Raw genomic sequence first — 19,893 nt, 5'->3', positions numbered from 1 at the left:
CTCGTCCTAGGCCAGGGGAGGGCAACGCACTTTGACGAACTGTAGCACTGAGACAGTTCCCACAGGGGAAGATTCCTGAGGGCAGGGCTTTGACAGCGAGATTCACCACTTCACCTCCAGCATATAGAAGTCTCAAGTATAGTACAAGCTCAGTAAATACTCACCTAAGGAATGAGTTGAGAGAAAATACAAGTACCTAACCTGAAAAGTAGAAAATGAGTGCTGAACAGGGAAAAAGAACAGATGCCATCTACAAAAGCTCTTCACAATCTGGCCATACCTTACACAGTTCTGTTCCATTCATAAGAGGACGGATCCGAAGCCCATTCATAATAATTTTCATTATTACAGAGCATTTTTCAATATATTGAGAGTTCCCACATATTCAGGTGGTGTCATCCTTGGACCTTCCACTCACCCCAAACTTCATTCATTCCTCAGTCCTTAGCTTAGCCTCAGTTCTATTATGAAAACTTGCTAATTTCCGACTCTTTATTTCTCCCTTCCTCAAAATTCTGTGTCACTGCTGTGAATTTCTATTTGACTCTTGATGTGTAAAACTTGCCTCAAAAACTGACATTCGCTTGAATGCTAGGTCTTGTAAGGCAGGGTCTTATAATACCCTATATTTTTCTCTAATGACCCTGAAATGAAATTGAAATGCAAGCACTTATTTTTGTTTTTCTCATTGCAACTAACACTCTTACTAATCTACATATAAAAATATTCTGGGCTATAACATGTTGTTGCTTATGAAAGTAATGTGAATTTTAATTTTGGAAGTATGCTGACACAAATTTTATCAAATATACAGTGAAATGCTTGTTACATATTATGAATAAATATCACACATTGTGGTAGGTAATTTCTAAAGATATCTCTCCTTCTCCTCGCTTCTCACTTCTCCTTGCTTCTCCTCCACCCACAAGACACTATGCCTCTGAGTGTATACATGCCCTCGTGTGGTTTCATGCCTTTGAATCTGGGTTGGTTCTGAGACTCACTCTTGACCAAGAGAATGTGGAAGAAATGATACTGCATGATTTCCAAGGCTATGTTCTAAGGATCCTACAGCTGCCATCTGAGTCTTCCAGGCAGAAGGTCACCATCTAAGAAGTCCAACTTCCCCAAAACAGTCATGCTGGGGGAAGCCTAAAATAGCCACGTGGAAAAGACATGTAGAAACAGGAGATGCCCTGCCAGCCCCAACTATTCAACTGAGGTGCCAAACACTTGAATGAAAAAGCCATCTTGGATGTTCAGCCCAGTTGAACCTTCATGAGACTCTAACCCAATATTGTTGTTTAAAGCCACTACATTTTGCAGTGATTTTTAAGGTAATATATAACTAAAAAGTATACTTAAAAAAAGATCACTCAGGCACATGAGAACAGGATCATAATATACATTTTTTTTACTTCAGTCATATCCCTAATGTATTACTATTTCATTTATCTATTGTTGTTTTTCATGGCTTTATTTTATTAATTCTACTGGCACTCTTTATATCATTATTTTATATGATAAATTATAATTGGATTATTAATAACAGAAACATAATAATAGAAAACATTTTCTCTGTAGAATCCACTCAATTCTTTATTAAAATATATAGCTTTTAAAGATTTTTATAATGGTTGCACCTTTATATGATCCTTACTTACAACTTCTTTTGTAGGAAGTGACCAAGTAGGTCCAAAAAGATAAAGTAATCTTCTTATCTTCTAACACTTCTGGTGTCTTCTACTTTGCATATAAAAATGTATACTAAAATCTTTCACTGCACATGAAAGCGAAAAACTAAAAAAAAAAAATTTTTTTTAAATGGGGGAACTATCGATCTAAGGACACACAGTGGATAGTGGCTAGACAAGAATGTATATCTTTTGAATAATATAAATCATAAAATCTCAGTATTAAAGACCCTTCAACCCACTGAGATACTTGGAAAGATTATGATGGAAGAAAAATTATTGTATTACACTAAGTTAGAGAGTCAGTATTTTTCCATTCTTAAAACCCATGATCCCAATGCACCAAGACCTTACCCCCTAATAATAATTGATCAAAGGAGAGAGATTTCACTGCTTACTTGTACTGCAGTCAGTGAAATATCAGAACCTATAAGAACCTGCCAACAAAATACTCCAGACAAGTGCAAAATCTATGAGGTATAAGTAGTATATGCCCCACACTATAAAGAAAATAAAATCTTACAGCTTTTTCTAAAGCATCAATCAAATCAGAACGAAGTGCCACAGAGAGGATTTTGCTTTATGAAGTGTTGACTTCCTTCAAGGTCATTCATGACAGTGATGCAAAAATGTCTGCAATACCGTGCTTTCAGTCTCAGCACTAGAGAACTGCCTAGGGTCCTTACTTAATGAGTTTACTAGCTGAGCTTCATCTTAATAGAAGTAGTTGAGTTCTAAAAAAAAAAATTTTTTTTAAATTTCAGCTCAGTGCAGTCTCTTTCACAGCTACAAAAAAAGCATTACACTTATTCTAAAGTAATAAATATTGAGTTAAAATAAATGTGACATCCAAAGAATCACTAAATATTATTATTAAAAATGCCAGTTTTTTAAATTTATTCATTATTCTGCTCAAAAGCTATAAAATATTTACCTTTTAACGCTGAACCTCATATTTGTTACTCTCCTTTCTCCCTGAAGACACCTGTCATTTACTAAACCTCAGAGCATTGAAAGACAGTCCAAATTATGGAAGCTATAAAGAGCCTAAACCAATGGATTGTGTAGCAAGATTAGAATTAAGTAGCAGATAAATAGGAAAAATGTAGACTTAGCAAACATTTTTTTAAATTATCAGAATGTGCCTGTACCTTTGCATTTAAAAAGAAAAGAGGACGCATTGAGTACTCTTCATATATTTAATACATTTTTCTATTAGTATACTACTGTGGAAGTCCAATTTAGTCTAATATTTTATCAATTTTTTTTTTACTTGATAATCTTGTCTGGCTGCCTAGTGTAAGATTCATCACTGATGACAACCCATATATTTACTAAGCGTCTGGTTCTACCTAACTACCTCTATGTTAAACTAGCTTCTCTGAGAATATTATTGGGTTGGCCAAAAGTTCATATGGTGTTTTTTTCCATTAAATAAAAGACACATTTTTTCATTTTCACCAATAACTTTATTGATTTGGATATTTTGAATATGTCCACTATCTCCCATGTGGTATAACACTGATTGTTCTCAAGTAATGTCTCGATTTGATCGCTATCAATTTCAACTGGTGTACCTAACCACCGTGGATCATTGTCAAGCAGTCCAGTGAGACATCCCTAGCACATAACTTTCCAAACTACTTTTGACACAGTAGATCAGTCACAGCACCTCCTCCATATACTGCATAAATTTTCTTGTGTGTGTGTTTCAGTTGTGTTTTTACCTTTCTTAAAATAATAAAGCATAACATGCCAAAAAAGTGGCATATTTTCTTCTATCTTCAATATTAAAATGGGTACACAAAAATTCACCAATTTTGATAAGCTTTTTAAAAAATGCATGCTGATATGACAGCTGTCACAATACTATCTAACTAAATTGTTTTGAATGAAGTTAGACAACTAAGCACTACTAGAGCCATCTTACAGAAAAAAACAAACATACTTTTTGGCGAACCCAATATTATAATTGGAAACCTTCAAAAGTATCACATTTTGCTTCTTCTCTAAGAACCTACAGTCACACTCAATGTCAAGAACTATATGGCCATGAAAACCAAAGGTAAGTTCCGAAGAGGTTACCAAGGAGGACTTATGCCTCTTCCTATGATACATCAGCAATATAGGAGGAGCCAAGAAATTCTAGGTGTCTCCATAAAATTGGTCCAAATAATACCATTTTAAAAAATTTTATACACACATACACAGACTAAAGGAAAAAGATGGAAAAAGAAATTTCATGCAAATGGAAATAAAAATAAACAGTTAGTATCAATACTTGTACCAGACACATTAGACTTTAAAACAAAGGCTAACACAAGAGACAAAGAAGGGCCCAACAGTTCCAGTTCTGGGATTTTATCCAAGAAACCCAAAACACTAATTCAAAAAGACATATGTATACCTATATTCATGGCAGCATTATTTATAATAACAAAGATATGGAAGTAACTTGAGTGTCTAACAATAGACAAATGAGTAAAGAAATTGTGGTACATATATTCAATGCAGTGTTACTCAGACATAAAGAAGAGTGAAATTTTGCCATTTGCAACAACATGGATGGGCCTAGAGGGTAATATGCTAAGTGAAACAGTCAGACAAAGAAAGACAAATACCATATGATTTCACTTATATGTGGAATCTGAAAAACAAAATAAATGACCAAAAAAAAACAGAAACAAACTCATAGATACACAGAACAAACTGATGGTTGCCAGATGGGACGGGGTTTGGGGGGATGGGTAAAAAAAGTAAAAGGATTAAGTGTGCAAATTATCAGTTATAAAAACAGTAATACTGTAATAACTAAGATGGTGTCAAATGGGCATTATTAGAGTAATACTGTAATAACTATGAAGCTGTCAGATGGGTGATTATTTCATAAGTTATATAAATGTCTAATCACTATGTTTACACCTGAAAGTAATATAATATTGTATGTCAACTGTAAGTGAAAAGTAAAAAATTATTTTAAAAGAGAATTTACAATTAAACATGCTACAAAAAAACTAAATAATAACATTCAGTAGAAACAATAATATTTAATACTAATTATGATGAAAACCTTGGAAACCTAAAGCAGACAATAACATGTCAGCAAAAATATTATCTTTTTTCAAACTCTACTGAGAATTATGTCACTACTTCCTGTTGTGACAGGGGAGTGCTTTTATTCCTTTTGCTTTGCTTTAGCACAGTACCTGATGCTCAATCGATACTCAAAAATATTGGCTGAATGAAGCAGAGTTAAAAAAATGAAATTATGCAAAATATAGGCATTAACTTTCTAAGGTCAGTGAAGTATCATTTAGTATGCAAAAATAATACTTCACAAATTACTGAAAGTATAACTAGAGAGCATTAGCATATATGGGTTGTCAATATTCAGATATTTTTGTTCAGAAAAAAGTATTTCAATGAAAAATTTGTAACTTATTTACACCAACATTACTTTTATTACAGGTAAGTAATGAGCTATAAAATAACATGAAGAGATGTTTATAACTAAACACTCTTTATTAAGATTACTATAGATGAACAAATTCTAAATCAACTAAATTTAATATGTAATACAGTACAAAACCCTCGAAATTCAAACAATTAAATACAAACTAAATATTTTCTCTTAATAAACCATATCATATTGAAAACATTTAACCCCATTAGTTAACATGGATGTCAGATGTCCACACAAAATATCTTTTAATTTCTCTCACCTACGTGTTCCCAGGCACTGAAAAAATAATAGTCTATAATCTTTCTACGTCCTCACATACAAGGTCTTTATATCTTGCCCTCATGGTATTTTCCAACTGTCTGCCTTAAACAAAGAGTCCTTGCTGGCATTGGCTTGTTGCTAGTCAGAATTTAGCTCTCTCTTTCTGTAGCTAAGAGAGAGCAACCATCTGCTTCCCACAGCTTTTCATTCCTATGATAGCTTTCTGCTCCTTCCTCTTCCAACTCAGAAACAGAAAGCTGGAGATAAAACAAAGCATCTTAGGTCCACAAGAAGCTACAGAACACCCAGGAGAGTTTCCTCCCAGTCAGGAAAATGCTTCCTTAGCAACAAAATTACTAAGGCCAATTAACCTCCCTTTTCTATCAATATTCAATTTACAATGAAGCCCTTTTTGGTTAAGCACTTCAGTTTTACAATGGGCTTTCTGGCAGAGAAAAAGGTGTTTCTGTCTTAAAGAAGCCAGGCCTTTCCCCTGAATGTAAGTGTGATTTGAACTTAGCATAAAGTGTTAGGTGATTTCCTAAATACTATGCGAGGGATTGGAAACAAGCATAGCACAGAATTAAGTGTAATCAACCAACATAGGCTTAATGGGAGATTGAAACATTTCAAAGAACCAGACTGGACACAGTGGAGATTAAGAGATATGGAAAAGATGCTTTGCAGCTGTCAATGCTTCATACTTGCCTTGGCTGATTTATGTCCCTTCCCCATGACCAACAAGGCCCAGGTTACCACTAAATAATCATAATATCAGTAGAATCCTAGAGAAAAGATGAATGGAAGAGCGAAGCACAGACAGTATCGAACCCAAGGAATTTCCTTTCGAGCAAGAAAGAAAATAGCATTTCAAAGTCATGAACTAGTTCAGAAGTAGTAAAAACTATGACACATTTAAAGAAAAGAAGGTGATTTTATACAAATGTACAACGAAAATTCCCCTCCCTCCAGAGATTTCAAACTGTGAGACATTTTCCGAAGTCTCACAATTAAATTATTATACTGCACTTCAGTTAAGGTAAAGAAAACAGCAAAAGTATTATACAATAGGTAATTAGTTGTCTTCTGATGTTCATTTTCCAGGTCTTGATGAAGCAAAAGCCGTTGTTGAATAATTTTAAAGTTTCTTTAAATTCTATATATATGGAACAACTTGTAATTTATAATAGGCACTATAAATCATCCTTCGGCAGTTTTGATAGCAGCTCTACAATATGTAATTCCACTGTACCTCAAAACAATCCTTGCTAACAGTCATAGCACAAAACTTCAGAACTAGCTTTGTTTTCTAGTGTTGTCCCTCTACCGTCGTAGGACTCTGTCCCACTTGTACAAAGATTTATTCTAAAACATTAAAGCTGCCTTAAGGTTGTGCGAATAAAAACTGACATTTGTTAATCCTTGGCTCCCACTGTCCTATTTGATCCTATAACCACCCTGTGAGGCAAGGATTGTTGGCATACCTTTCTACTGAGTAGGTGTTTTCTTCCATGATATCACTCAATGCACACATCAGCCCCCCTTCTAGTCACCGCCCCCCCAATTTCCCACCTCCTGACTCTTTTAAGTATTTGGAACCCGGGTTTGCAGATGAGAGATTTGAGGTTCAAAGAGATTCAGTAACATGTTCGAAGTACACAGTTAAAGTGAGGAAAAGTAGAGACGGAGAACCAGATTTGCTTTTTCAACCATGCCCCACCAGCTGTTACCCAAAGCCCAGAGCAGCCCCAGTATGCTACCCTCTGAGAACTTGTACTGACATTAGCAATCACCAAAGGTCCAAGTAATGTTTTCCAAATCTGAGTAATGAACCGTTAGTAGATTCTGAAATCAATTGGTGGGCTTCAACCAGCATTTTTTTGAAAAGTAAAATAGAGCAGAATAGATGAATAGAGTAGATCAGGAATAATTGGTTTCAGATATGTGCATGTGAAGTGTACTGTGTCCTGATGTAAAATGTATTTCTTATTGTTGGTACATATCAAAAAAGTTTAAAAGCCACTGGTCTCAGAGATGCCCTCATATAGACCCAGACCATGGAGAGACTTATCAAGGTTTGGAAACTACTCAATGCTCAGCTCTGCTCACTTAACACCAGAAAACACAAGACAGAAGCCCCTTCTTAGTGAAGGTAGAAAAAGGATTATCTAGAATCAACATAGGAGGAGGATGCTGATTGTATAATTACACACCTCCTTCTCAGTAGCTCTAGACCATCAAGTAGATAGTATGCCTCACTTTTTTACAGCACTAATTATGTAATTATCCAAAACATAAAATCAGTTCCATCTGATTCAGTCTAGCACAGGTTTCCTAAAACATTCATTTGTTTATTATTTTTTAAAAAAACACTAACCTACATATAAAAATCATCTTATATGTAAAAAAGTTCCAGTGTGGAAACTGGTAAACTTTTCCTAAAAAAGACCTTCTGTCAAATACGACATTTTTGATCCTTTGGGATAAACAGCAATTGAAATTTCATTTTAACATACCTTGGAGCTTCTCCAAACAACAGATTTCAGACAAGTATGTTCTCATTTTTCCCTTCATTATTTCATAAAATGCCCATTGTAGAGCAATAATGCCACATTGGTTATTTCCACACAAAAATTTTCTATAGAATAAAACTAAATTGTTCTTTATAATACTTCTTTGGCATGTCATTCATTCAAGATAATTCCCCAAGAATGTGTTACAAAGATAAATAAACTGTGGATCCTACACTCAAGGAACCAGCAGCTTATGAAGGGAGACATTACACCAGACACTATGGCTTCCAGTGAGCTCTGTGCAGCACCTCTGAGCAAAGCTATAAATAACCCAAGCTATAAGCCAATACCTGCAACTGAGGTAGACTATCCATAAAGGCTCATGAGATACCCTCTAACAAGCAAGAGACTAGAACAAGGAATACACAGACAAGGACAAGGGTCACGAAAAAGCATACAAATTATTGATCTGTCTGGCTCACACTATCAGCTCTGCCTAACCCCTTAAATTTGTCTGACACAGTTGAATAACATACAACCATAAATGGCAAAAAAGATACAGCACACTCCAAAGTGGTTAGGTAAATCTCCCTTTTTCTCTACCTAACTTAACACTGCAGTCTTATCTCTGCCCAGCTTCAAACCCATGACACCATCATTCCCTCCAGCGCTTTGGGTTAGTGTTTTGTACTTGAATTCCTGGTGGTTAAATCTCAGCTTTACTTAATGGATTCTGACTTAGTCTGTCTCTCTGATTCTCTGTACTCCCTACTGAATTGAACAGAAGTCCCAGATTCAGAAACCAAACAACACACCAGCAATGAGGCTAATGCCCTAGCACAACCAGCCTACTACCTCAGGACAGTAGATTTAGACAACCCACACTAAAAACTCCAACTTCTCAAAGCAATCTAAAGTCATAACTTAACACTCTCACATTCCACCACAAGTTTTTTCTTTAGTGCAAAGGCCTTCTTGCTTCTCCCACTACCTTCTGCACTCATCACCATGTATTTCCCCTACAGTCACACCCAAGAACCCAAAATGTAATATATGGTGGAAAAGACTCTAGACTCCTTCTGGCAGCTTAATTCTGATACCTCATGTCGCCAAATGAGTAGGATGTAGAGAAACATTTTTACCCACCTCAAGAATACCCAAAATGCATTACAGCCTCTCCTAAGTTCCGAGGGTCACTGTAGAAACTAAGGTTGAGTGACAGGTTCACAAGGCAGTCAAATGTGTAGATGAAATCCTTCCTTGGCCCTCAAGTTTCTTGTTGCCAGATTCCATCCATGGTTTTAAGTCAGTCTAATTTAAGATACCAGCTGCCAAATTGGAAAGCTAGGGCCACTTCAACTTTATCTGAGGTAACTTGCCAATGTCCTCTGATTAGCATTATATGACTATTGACTTGGTTTCTGGTTTCCAAACCACGCCCCCAACTCCTGCCTCTGGATTCACCTTGGTTTGCATGGGTTGACCTTCAATACTCCTCAAGACTCTGACTTAAGGAAGATGTTGGAACTACTGCCAGTAGGGAAAATAACCTGTTAGAAAGGGAGAATCACTGTTATCGGTATTACAGAGACAAAAAAAATTTCAGTAAGAAAGGGCTTAGTCAATAGTGTCAAATGTTGCAGTGTGGTCAAGGACAACAAAGACACTAAATATGGTGATTATAAGGTAACTGATAACTTGGAAGCAATTTTCATAGCTTGATTTTGATAAAAGTCAAAAGAAAGAGCTGAAGTTGGAATGAGTGACAAGAGTATATATACTTATTCAAGAAATCAGGTAGTGAAAGGAAAAAGAGAAATAGAATTGAAGAGAACTGAGAAGTTGTCAGTATAGATTGGCATGAACGAAGAGGGCCAACAGCCACAGAACCTTCATGTTATGGGCATTACTGAGGAGGCTAAAGGCAAGACTAAGTAAGAAGGCAAAAGGGACTGGTGTCATTGAGGGTCTTGAGACAAAAAGAGTGTCCAGAACATGTTCAGAGAGAGGTATAAATATAGTTGAAAACAGACAAAGAGGAGGTTTTAGAGTTTGAGATCATAATTGCATTTTTTCCCTAAAGGGAAACCAAGGTTAGACTATTTCACAAATAATTAATGGAAAAAGAGCACTTAATCATATTACTTCAAATTAGTCAATAATCATTTTAACAATGTCATCCAAATTGTCTTGTCACTTTCAGATTACTACTTTCCTCTCCCTTCAAAATTAGGTAGGGTGGAGCAACCATAGCATAGAAACCAGTTTAATCATCAGGCTGCTATACTCTGAAAGACTGGCCAAAGAAGGCATTCTTTCAGGTGATCCATCCAGATGTTCTTTATGTAAGTAATGCTGCCAGCTTGACAGCCTTTCTACTCTTTTCAATCCATTCTAATCTATAGCTGAGACAAACCTATAATCCCTATCCTAAGGCTCCTTTGAGGTCAGCTAGAACTAGATGTAACTTTTCTCAGTGCATACACATTAAATCTTTTCTCACAAATACATAAGACTAACAGTTTGCTAAGAATGAAGAACACCTCTAAAACAAGTACTGTATGAAAGAACATTATTGAAGTTCCCATTATTTTGATTTATGCAATCAAAAACAACGCTGTTAAAAACACTTAAGAGTTTTTCTCCTTAGTTTTTCATTTTGAAAACCTTTAACATAGTCAAATACTTGGTTATTTCCATTTACTTGAAGATAGAATTATATATTATTCACCCTTGAGCACATAACTTATAAATAAACTTTAACAAATATTCTTGGCTACTCCATTTAATGAGTACCATTTAATAAATAAACAATAGGTTAATAATGACAAAATATTTATTCTAACATTGCTGACTTTTAGTTAATGTATATTGGAGAGAGGGGAAATCTCTAGGTAGTTATAATCCATATAAAACAAGATACAGGCTAACTGTTGTAACAATATAATCAATAAAAAACATTATTAAAAAAAAAAAAAAAAAAGTCAAAAAAAAAAAAAAAAAAAAAAAACAAGATACAGGCTGTATTAGTTTCTGGCATTCATATGCCAGGCACTGAGATAAATGCTAAGGATACAGTGGTGATTGAAGTGATCGAATCAGATCAGTGCTTGGAGTCTAGGAGTTGGGTTCTGAACTACTATTCCAATTTGAAAACATTTTGTTCTCTCTCTGTAAAATAATCCATCTACATTTTTATAAAGGCTATTTACCAGTGAGCATTTCAGGTATCACTGGAGGAAATATGGGAGGCTATCTGGGTCCCATTATATAACTAACAATCTACATGTACAACTGTCTCTAGTTCTGAGAAATGATTATACAGTAAAATAATATTCTACATAATCATCTTTATATGAGTTTTAAAAATCCTGACAGAGATCTAATTTCACTCAAGCAACAACAACAATGAAAAATTTGAAAATTCTTTAAAATCTGAAGATTTCAGTTTACCACAAGATTCCATATTTCCATTTTAACATTCAGTTTTTCAGAATATATGACAAAGACTGATTTTCAGCCTTACATAGAAAATTATGCTAATGGATTTCTTTCACTCCAGAAATATTTTTAAACCTTTTCAATTGAACTAAGAAAGAAAAAGGATTTTAAAAATAATTAATTAAATAATTTTTAAAACTGAAATATTTTAAATTCTACCTAATCCTTTGTTAGATCAAATCTCATTGAAATATATTCCAAGGAATGTATCCATCTCAACACATGGAGTTTCTACTGACTTAAAAAAAATTCAAAGGGAGAAAGAAGTACTAAATAGTGGTTTCACTTTCACTTATTTTAAATTTGATTATAAAATCAAGCAGGCTCAGCAATTCTCCATGAAAAAATAACCCACATAAAGTTTGAAACCTTCAATCAATCTACTAAATGTTTTTTTTTAAGCTATATCACAGGAAGCATCTTAAACTCATTAAAAGAAATGGGAGGAATATATAATTAGAACAATTAAAATAATGCACTAAGTGTCCTTCCTCAGAAACAATTGGGTCCTGCTCAACCTTTACAACTGGACATAAGCATTTCACATTGAAAGTCTAATTTTCATACAGAAATATCAGCTCAGTATTCTCTCAAGTCCGTATCTGCTTATAGAAATGATCTTACTTTTGATTTTTAAAAACACCTCAATATTAGAATTACACATAAAGGAAATCTTCTGATATAACTCATGGCTGAATTAAAATATAATGGCTATGGCAGGTGCCTTTACCAAGGCTTTTCTGCTAGCTTGATAAATAAAAAGAGAATTAGTTACCTTTCTGGATTGATTCAACTCAATTTCTCTTAAAAAAATAATAGATTCTCTCTTTGCTCTGCCAAAGAGAACAGAGCACAGAAAATTTCAAGAGTAGAAGTAACCTTAAAAAGCCATTTAGGTTATAGGTTCTCCATAAACCTAACACTCTATCTGAATTTTGCAAAGGGTATTACTCAGTACCAAGGGGCTAGAGAAGAAAGAAGATGCAGGAGAATGTGCACAGGCCCCTTCTTCTATGTAAGATTTCTTGGCTTCACAACAGAACACTAAGCTGTTTGCAGACCCCTAGGATTCTACCAGACAGTTCAAATAGTTTTAGAGCCACATTTCTATATTTGGTTTCTGATGCATTCTAAGAATAAGTAAACAAATACTTCTGCCTTATAATAAAGAAATAGAATTTGCATAATATTATATCGAGTGTGGTAAGTCACAATTTTATTGGAACTGCAAATTCTAATCAGGCCTGAATGGTTTTTAAAATATCCTATATTCTCCCCTCTCAAACACTACACCACTCTATGGTATATGTTTACACTCTAAATTAAATTTTCAAATACTAGAGGTAATCATGCTTATTACTCATCATTTACATTTATCACTATGTCTATACTTCAGTCTAAAAAGAGCAACAGGGAAAAATTTGGGACAACTGTAATAGAACAATAATAAAAAAGCTATGAAATAAATAAATTTTAAAAAATTAAAATAGCAGTTGCTTCAGAAAGAAATTCTAAACACTAACTGAGAACTGTAGCTTATCATTTATTTCATTATTAAAAAAACACACAAGATCTTGACATATGAGTCTATTTTGTACATACAAAATAGAACTCATCCTCCTAGAAGCCACTTAATAAAATCCTTAGGGCAAATGAGTATATTTAAAGACGTGTTTACTTCAGAAGATCATCATTCTCTGAGTATGTTCTTTTGGCAATTGAGATCATCTCCTGTTACTGTTTCTCAGCTTATGCTTCAGGGAATTTATGATAGGCTGTTTTTTTGTTGAGGGCTCTCTATGATATTCTACCTGCCCTGGACCAAGGAAAGTCCCAGTTAGTGGTCTACAAGGCCCTAGGACAAAAATCCTTTTTTCCAGGTCACATACTGTTGTTATTTTTATGGCTCTATCATTTTCATGGTTTTTAAAAATATAATCTGAAGGTACAACCTGAGGTTCTAAAGTAATGAAGATAGTATGATGAATAAATAAAATTCGCTCAATACCTGTCTCTGATACCTCTTCAAAAGAAAGAAATGGAACTTCAGTAATCTAACTTCAGACAGGAGAATCTAAACTTCAATAATATAAAAAAATCATTGACCAACTTAAAATAAACATGTACAGGTAAATGAATTGAATTAACCTAAAGCGCAAAATCTGAGCCATCACTATTCTATGAAAATAATTCAGAATTTCATAAATGAAGAAGTTAGAGATAAAAAAGAAAAAGCATAGCAACATCAGATAGAAAACTAGTTCTACCCTTTCAGGTATTTCCCTCCTCTAAGCATTTATTAATAAGTTCTACTACTGATTATTAACAATCAATATCCATGTTGAATACACACCTCCCTGTTTCCTTTTATTAAGAGTGGTTTAATGCTAAACATGACAGGAAACCCACACCTTGTTTCTCTACTCTAGTCATTATATTCTTTATTAGCCAGTGAGTTAATTTTGAATCTTACAAAATATTTTTTAAATTTCCAGTTAATTTGCAATTATATGCACATATGAGTTTTAAAAGTCAATAATGACTGATTTTCATCAAAAATTGTCTAAGTGGCATAGAGAGTTGTGTTCCCATTTGCATTATCAAGTTATTATTTATATAAATAAAACTTTAATAAGGATAAAAAGATCATATTCTTTAAAGCTAACAAACTGTTGGACCATGTTTTCACTACTGTTAAATAATTATATCTTAATTTTGCTAAGAAAATCTTAAAAAATCATAAGTTGATAAAGTGACATATTAGCACCAACATCAATTTATGGAAATAAGAGTTCCATATAATAAGAATAATTAAGGACCACTGTTGATTATGTTGGCTCCTGTTGAAAATATTGATTTATATTTTAAATTGAGGCTACGAATTTCTTTTGATTACTGGTAAAGAAAAGATCTTATTCAAAAATTGACACAGTCTTGCTTGTTACTTCACAAACTCAGAAATGTCACAAGCAAATGATATTAACTGTTCTCAGTAATAAATGCCTTATCTAATATGATTAACCTAAAAGAACTCCAGTTCTCCAAAGCCAGCACTAAAAGATACCCCAATATATTTAGCAGGGTTCTAAATACTATTTCATTCTTTTAACTATCATTGTAAATTACATTTGAAAAATTCAAAGAAGGTGTGGATTATGATTTTCATAAATTATCTCACGTATTCCATTTTACTTCCCTCTGATTTTTTAAATTCTGTGACTATCTATATACTATAGGCATAAAAATCATGAATCCAGCTAGCTTTCTACAATTAAGACTGCCAGATCTAGTTAGAACAAAGAAGTGAGTTGATTTCCCACATCATACATGACCAAAGTAAAAATACATTTTGAAACAACTATTAGCAGAGGTATTCCTTTGAATATCTTTAAATAGAAAATGTGATGTAAGATATGGAACATATATAGGACTATAAGTCTTTAAATTCTAAAAATAACTCAGAGGTCCCCTCACTCAGTCTTCTATACAAATACAGGACTCCTTTTTATAATATCAGAAGCTAGGTTATAAACTGGTGGCCTGAAGACCATTTAAAGCCCATGAATATAGTCTATTTAGCCTGTACAGATTTTTAAAAATTAAGCCAGCACACAAAAATCCAGATCACTGTCTTTTCTTAAAAATCCACCTGGAGCTGCATGCCTAGTGTCCCTTTGAAGGAGTCATGTCCTCTTCACTTCTCCGCAGCTCCCATTACTTCCCACGGACCCACTGCACTCAACTTGTCATCTGCCTCCAGCTTTAAACACCTGAGCATTCCAGCTGGTGACCACTGTTGTGGAGAGAGTGTTATCTGCTCTGTTGCTGAACATCCCCACAACAGGAACAGGAGCTCACAACTTTACAGCCGACCACTTTCACTGTAGGCCACTCTGAACATTAGAGAGATTTGTCTAGAATAATTTCCAGACACGAACTAGTTCTATCCTTGGAAACAAGTCTACTCTCTCTCTTCCATAGGAAACACTTCTAGATATACCTGAAGACAACTAGCTTTCCTAGGTCTTCAGTTCTAGTTGAACATCCCCAGAGCCCTCATATATTCCACATAACAGCATCTTCCCAAGTCCACCACGGCCTTGGCATGCTTCTCTGTATGGATGAATTCTATTTATGTTATTTTTAAGCTATTATTTATCTAGTCATTTATTATATATTCTAGCTATAAGTGTTCTTCATTTCTCAAACAAATTGCCGTCAGATTGTCAAGTCTCTTTCTTTTCATCTAAATGCAGAACTTATACATATACGTCTCTGTAGGTCCAATTCTGTTAGTTTCAGGTAACTCTTCAGTAGGAAATGCGATTGGTGCCATGCCTAGGTTTCCTTAAAGATGGCCGTGCCTGTCCCCATTCATCCGTTGTGAATGTTGACTGATAACATGAAACAGCCACCTTTTCTGAAGAATCTCGCAGTAAAACTGGAACCACCTTACTTGGGGAGCTATGTCCTCCTCTACTTCAGCCAATGGATGACTCACAAATCAGTAACTGTCACAGAGCACAAAAGGCCGGCCTCCAGAACACAGTGTGGAATAATTCTGGGTGTATTTTGTGCTCCAGAGCTTCCCAGGGGATCGCATTAAAGTTAGTCTCTAGCTGAGATCTCATCCTTTCTTAGTGTCTATACCTTGTGCTGTGTTGCTTCCGTCACTCTCTTTCTCCTAAGAGTACATCCCTAATAAATCACTTGAACAGAAACCTCCATCTCAGACTCAACCTGAGACATCTTTCATTCCATCAAGATTATTGCAATATCGACTCTATCATACATCATATTAACTAGCCACCTCAGCTGTGCAGCAGCTGATACACGCTTAAGCATTCTATTATAGAGTGGTGCAGAGATTCACAAAGTGTGGCCCTGGGCCAGCAGCATCAGCATCACCTGGAAACTTGCTAGAACTGTGAATTCTCAGGCCCACTCCAGACCTAGCAAATAAACTCCATCATATAGATGTGCCCCAGTTAACTAATCCATTACTGTTATACATGTCAAGTTATTTCCATTTTATCCTATTATAAGTAATGGTGAAATAAATATACTTGCAGGGAAATCTTTGTGTTCATTTCTGATTATTTTGTAAGTATTCGCTTGCAATTTACTTTGTTGTAAAAGTTTTGCATCAAAAAAGGTGTATTGATAAATGAATAGAGGGATGATACACAACGAAGCAAGCAGAGTAAAATGTTAACAGTAGAGTTTAGGTGATGAGTACATGAATGTTCATTGCAAAATTCTTTCAATTTTTTCCTATGTTTGAAATTCATTGGAAAGTGTTGAAAATAAAAAATGTTGGAAAAATTTATATTTTATGAAGCTCAATTCTTAGATTTGGAATAGCTTGTTCATAGTATGTGCACATCTTTAAACTTTGTGAAATTAAAACATCAACCAGAAAGTGTCAATTCCCTCACTGTCAACACCACTTTTTAGTTTAGTGCTTTTCAAATATCTGCCAACTTGTTAGGCAAAAGCTGATAATTCATCTTCTAAATCATCATTTCCATGTGCATTTTTTAAGTTAATATAATTAACTGAAAAGCTTCCTAACATGCTTGACTTTAGATTTGATGTTGGTTATTCAAACCATGAAGCAGTAATCAAGACTTGAGTACCCACTGGGGGTACTTAATTTATTACCAAGCACAATACTCTCAAGAATAACTTGCTAACCAAATTATAATGACGATAGTTACTTCCAGGCCAGAGTTATACACAGGCTGAGGGGGCTAGTGCCAGACAGCCAAATGCATTTGACTTAATAGATCAAAAAAAAAAAAAAAAAAAAGAGCTCTTCCTTCACCAAGCAAGTCTCCTCAACCATTTTACCAGTATACTCAGAATTCTAAACAATTCTAAGTGCTTTTTCCTTTGTGTTGAAGCAATTGGAGCCCCAAAATTCTATCTTAGAATTAAAGTATTTTACCTCAGTATGCAGTCCACATAATTATGGTGCAACCATAGGATGGAATATAATGGAACCATAAAAACAGAATTATGGAATTCTACATTTACTGACATGGGAAGATGTCCATGATATACATGTTCATTGAAAAACACAAGTATGTACGGTGTATGTGACAGAAGTGTGTGGAATGGTATTTATTAAAATATTAATAGTGGTTACCCCCAGTTGAAGGATATTATGGGAGTTTTTTTACTTTTTATCTATTTCTCTATTGTTTATTTTTACAATTGGCGTATAATTTTTTTATTAATGACAACCAATAAAGTTATTTACATACTGATAAAAATTAAATAGAAAATATTTCGGAAAACCACTAAGCCATCATCACCATATTAAAATAAATTAATTTAGCAAGATTTTCAAGTCAAAGTTAAAGTTCCCTACAGAATGAGACCCAGATCTAGCATATTTTAAAGAACATAGGGGAAAGAGTTAAAGTCAAAATAGGCAAAGAGGTCTCCAGCCAGGTATTAAACCGCAGAGGGATAGATCTGTATTATCCTGGGGGATTTCATGGGAGAAAAATCAATAGGCAATGGACAAAAGGCATCTGTGGAAACCAAAAGGATGAAGGCTCACTACAATCTGTAGAGACGCGGAGTGGATCTCAACTTTACCACAATTCCTGCTTTCAATATTATAGAAGTAAAAAAGAAGGAAATATTAGCTTTTGCAACAGCATGGATGGACCTGGAGAGTATTATGCTTAGTGAAATAAGCCAGTCAGAGAAAGAAAAGTATTATATGATTTCACTTACATGTGGAATCTAATGAACAAAATAAACTAACAAATAAAACAGAAACAGACTCATAGATACAGAAAACCAACAACTGCTAGAGGGAAGGGAGGCAATATAAAGATGATGTGATATAAAACTGTACACCTGAAACCTATGTAATTTTATTAACTAATGTCACTCCAATAAAGTCAATAAAAAATAAAATAAAATAAAATTACTATAGAAGAAAATATCTCCTAACAAATGATGTTCACTTTCCCTCAACAGCAGGCCTGGGATACAATGGCAGTTGATTTTTTTTAAGTATATGTTTAACATATTTAAATTTTTAAATTTATACTTCACAAAGACTGAAAAGGAGAACATAACATGTTACATCACTCACCTCCATGGGAAGACACGTCTGTTCATGGGCAGATGTCCCTGGATGTGACACCACTGTCCCATTTTTAATTTGAAAATGTGTTTTGCACATGTATCCATCAGAACAGTCCTGTGTTCCATCACAAAAAATACATAAGAAAATGCCAATTATTTTAAGAATTCATCATTCTAAGAACTACCGCTACTCATAAATTCCAAACCAACCAATGAAAAACTAAGTATATTAAATAATATGAGATAATATAGATGAACTCATCCAATAAATAGTAGTTTCAATTCCCGACCTTTTTCACTTATTGATACTTCTTCTCTCAGATTAAATCCTCCCTGCCCCCATTTCTTTTCCCTAAGCACTCCTTAGCACAGAAGTCATAGAGCAAAGCTTTAGGTTGGCAGCTGTTAAAAGGCATATAAACTTATAAATATCTTGTCACCTAAGTAATATTGATTTTCAGGACATATATAAAAAGAGAAATTTTAGGAGACCTTGCAACAGATCTTGAAATGAGGGACCTTCCATTTCAATTTCTTGATGAAGCAAGATCTCCATTAAAATGTCCCAGGGAGGTAATTACGCAGCACCTGCCTGGGCACTTCCAGGAACCTACATTTTACTCCCTTCCACCACCGCCACGTTCATTTTGGTACACAGCACATTGATCACTGGGAAAGTTTTGTCTTACATTGTACTGGATTGTTTCCCTTTAACCTTAACTAGCTCTTTCCTCTAGAATCTAAAGTATTTTCCACAGAGCCATTCTTCAAAGAGTTGAAGACAATTATCATCATTTTCAAATATTCCTTGAAAGATATAATATCCAAGCCCTTCACCAGTTGCATTTCTCTCCTGTTTCTTATATTTGCTCTTAAATATACTAATGGATGATCACTTAATTGTGGTCAGTTCTATTTTTTTAGGCTAAATTTGTTTGAGTTCAACAAAGTCATGTATAAAAAATGTAATACCTCCTAATGCACAAACATACTCACATATTAATGAAAATTAACAACTTTTCACCAAATTGCCATACTAACATTCACATTTTCACAGATTTAAAATAATTATAATTAAGAAAGATGTGGTTACATAATCTGATCCAGTAAAAAAAATACAGAATAGCATTTCAACTAAAAAATTCATAATTCACTTAAATGCTTATACTAAGATTCAAAAATCCAGTTTTAACTATAAAATAAGAAAAGAAAAAATTATAGTGTTTGAGATCAGTTTACTATTGAATATTTTTTAAAATTTGTGTCATGCCAATTATGCAAGAGCATTTTATTTTAGGTAACTATACAGAATTGAATAGTATCCCACCAAAATTCATGTTTCCCCAGAACC

General features: G+C 34.3%; 1 protein-coding gene across 1 annotated transcript in view; it reads right to left on the bottom strand.

Annotated features, from left to right (window-relative positions):
• ATG10 (autophagy related 10) overlaps positions 1-19,893 on the bottom strand; it is a 222,954-nt gene that overhangs the window by 146,427 nt on the left and 56,634 nt on the right. Inside the window, exon 3 of the mRNA XM_090278978.1 lies at positions 18,550-18,657. Coding sequence (XP_090135104.1) covers positions 18,550-18,657 — 108 coding nt within the window. The remainder of the gene's footprint in view (positions 1-18,549; positions 18,658-19,893) is intronic.

This window comes from Furipterus horrens, unplaced genomic scaffold (genome assembly GCF_987537825.1).
Source record: "Furipterus horrens unplaced genomic scaffold, mFurHor1.1.pri manual_scaffold_5, whole genome shotgun sequence".
Classification (NCBI taxonomy): Eukaryota; Metazoa; Chordata; class Mammalia; order Chiroptera; family Furipteridae; genus Furipterus; species Furipterus horrens.
The sequence above is the reverse complement of the archived record's forward strand: the minus strand, read 5'-3'. Positions and strand labels throughout refer to the sequence as shown.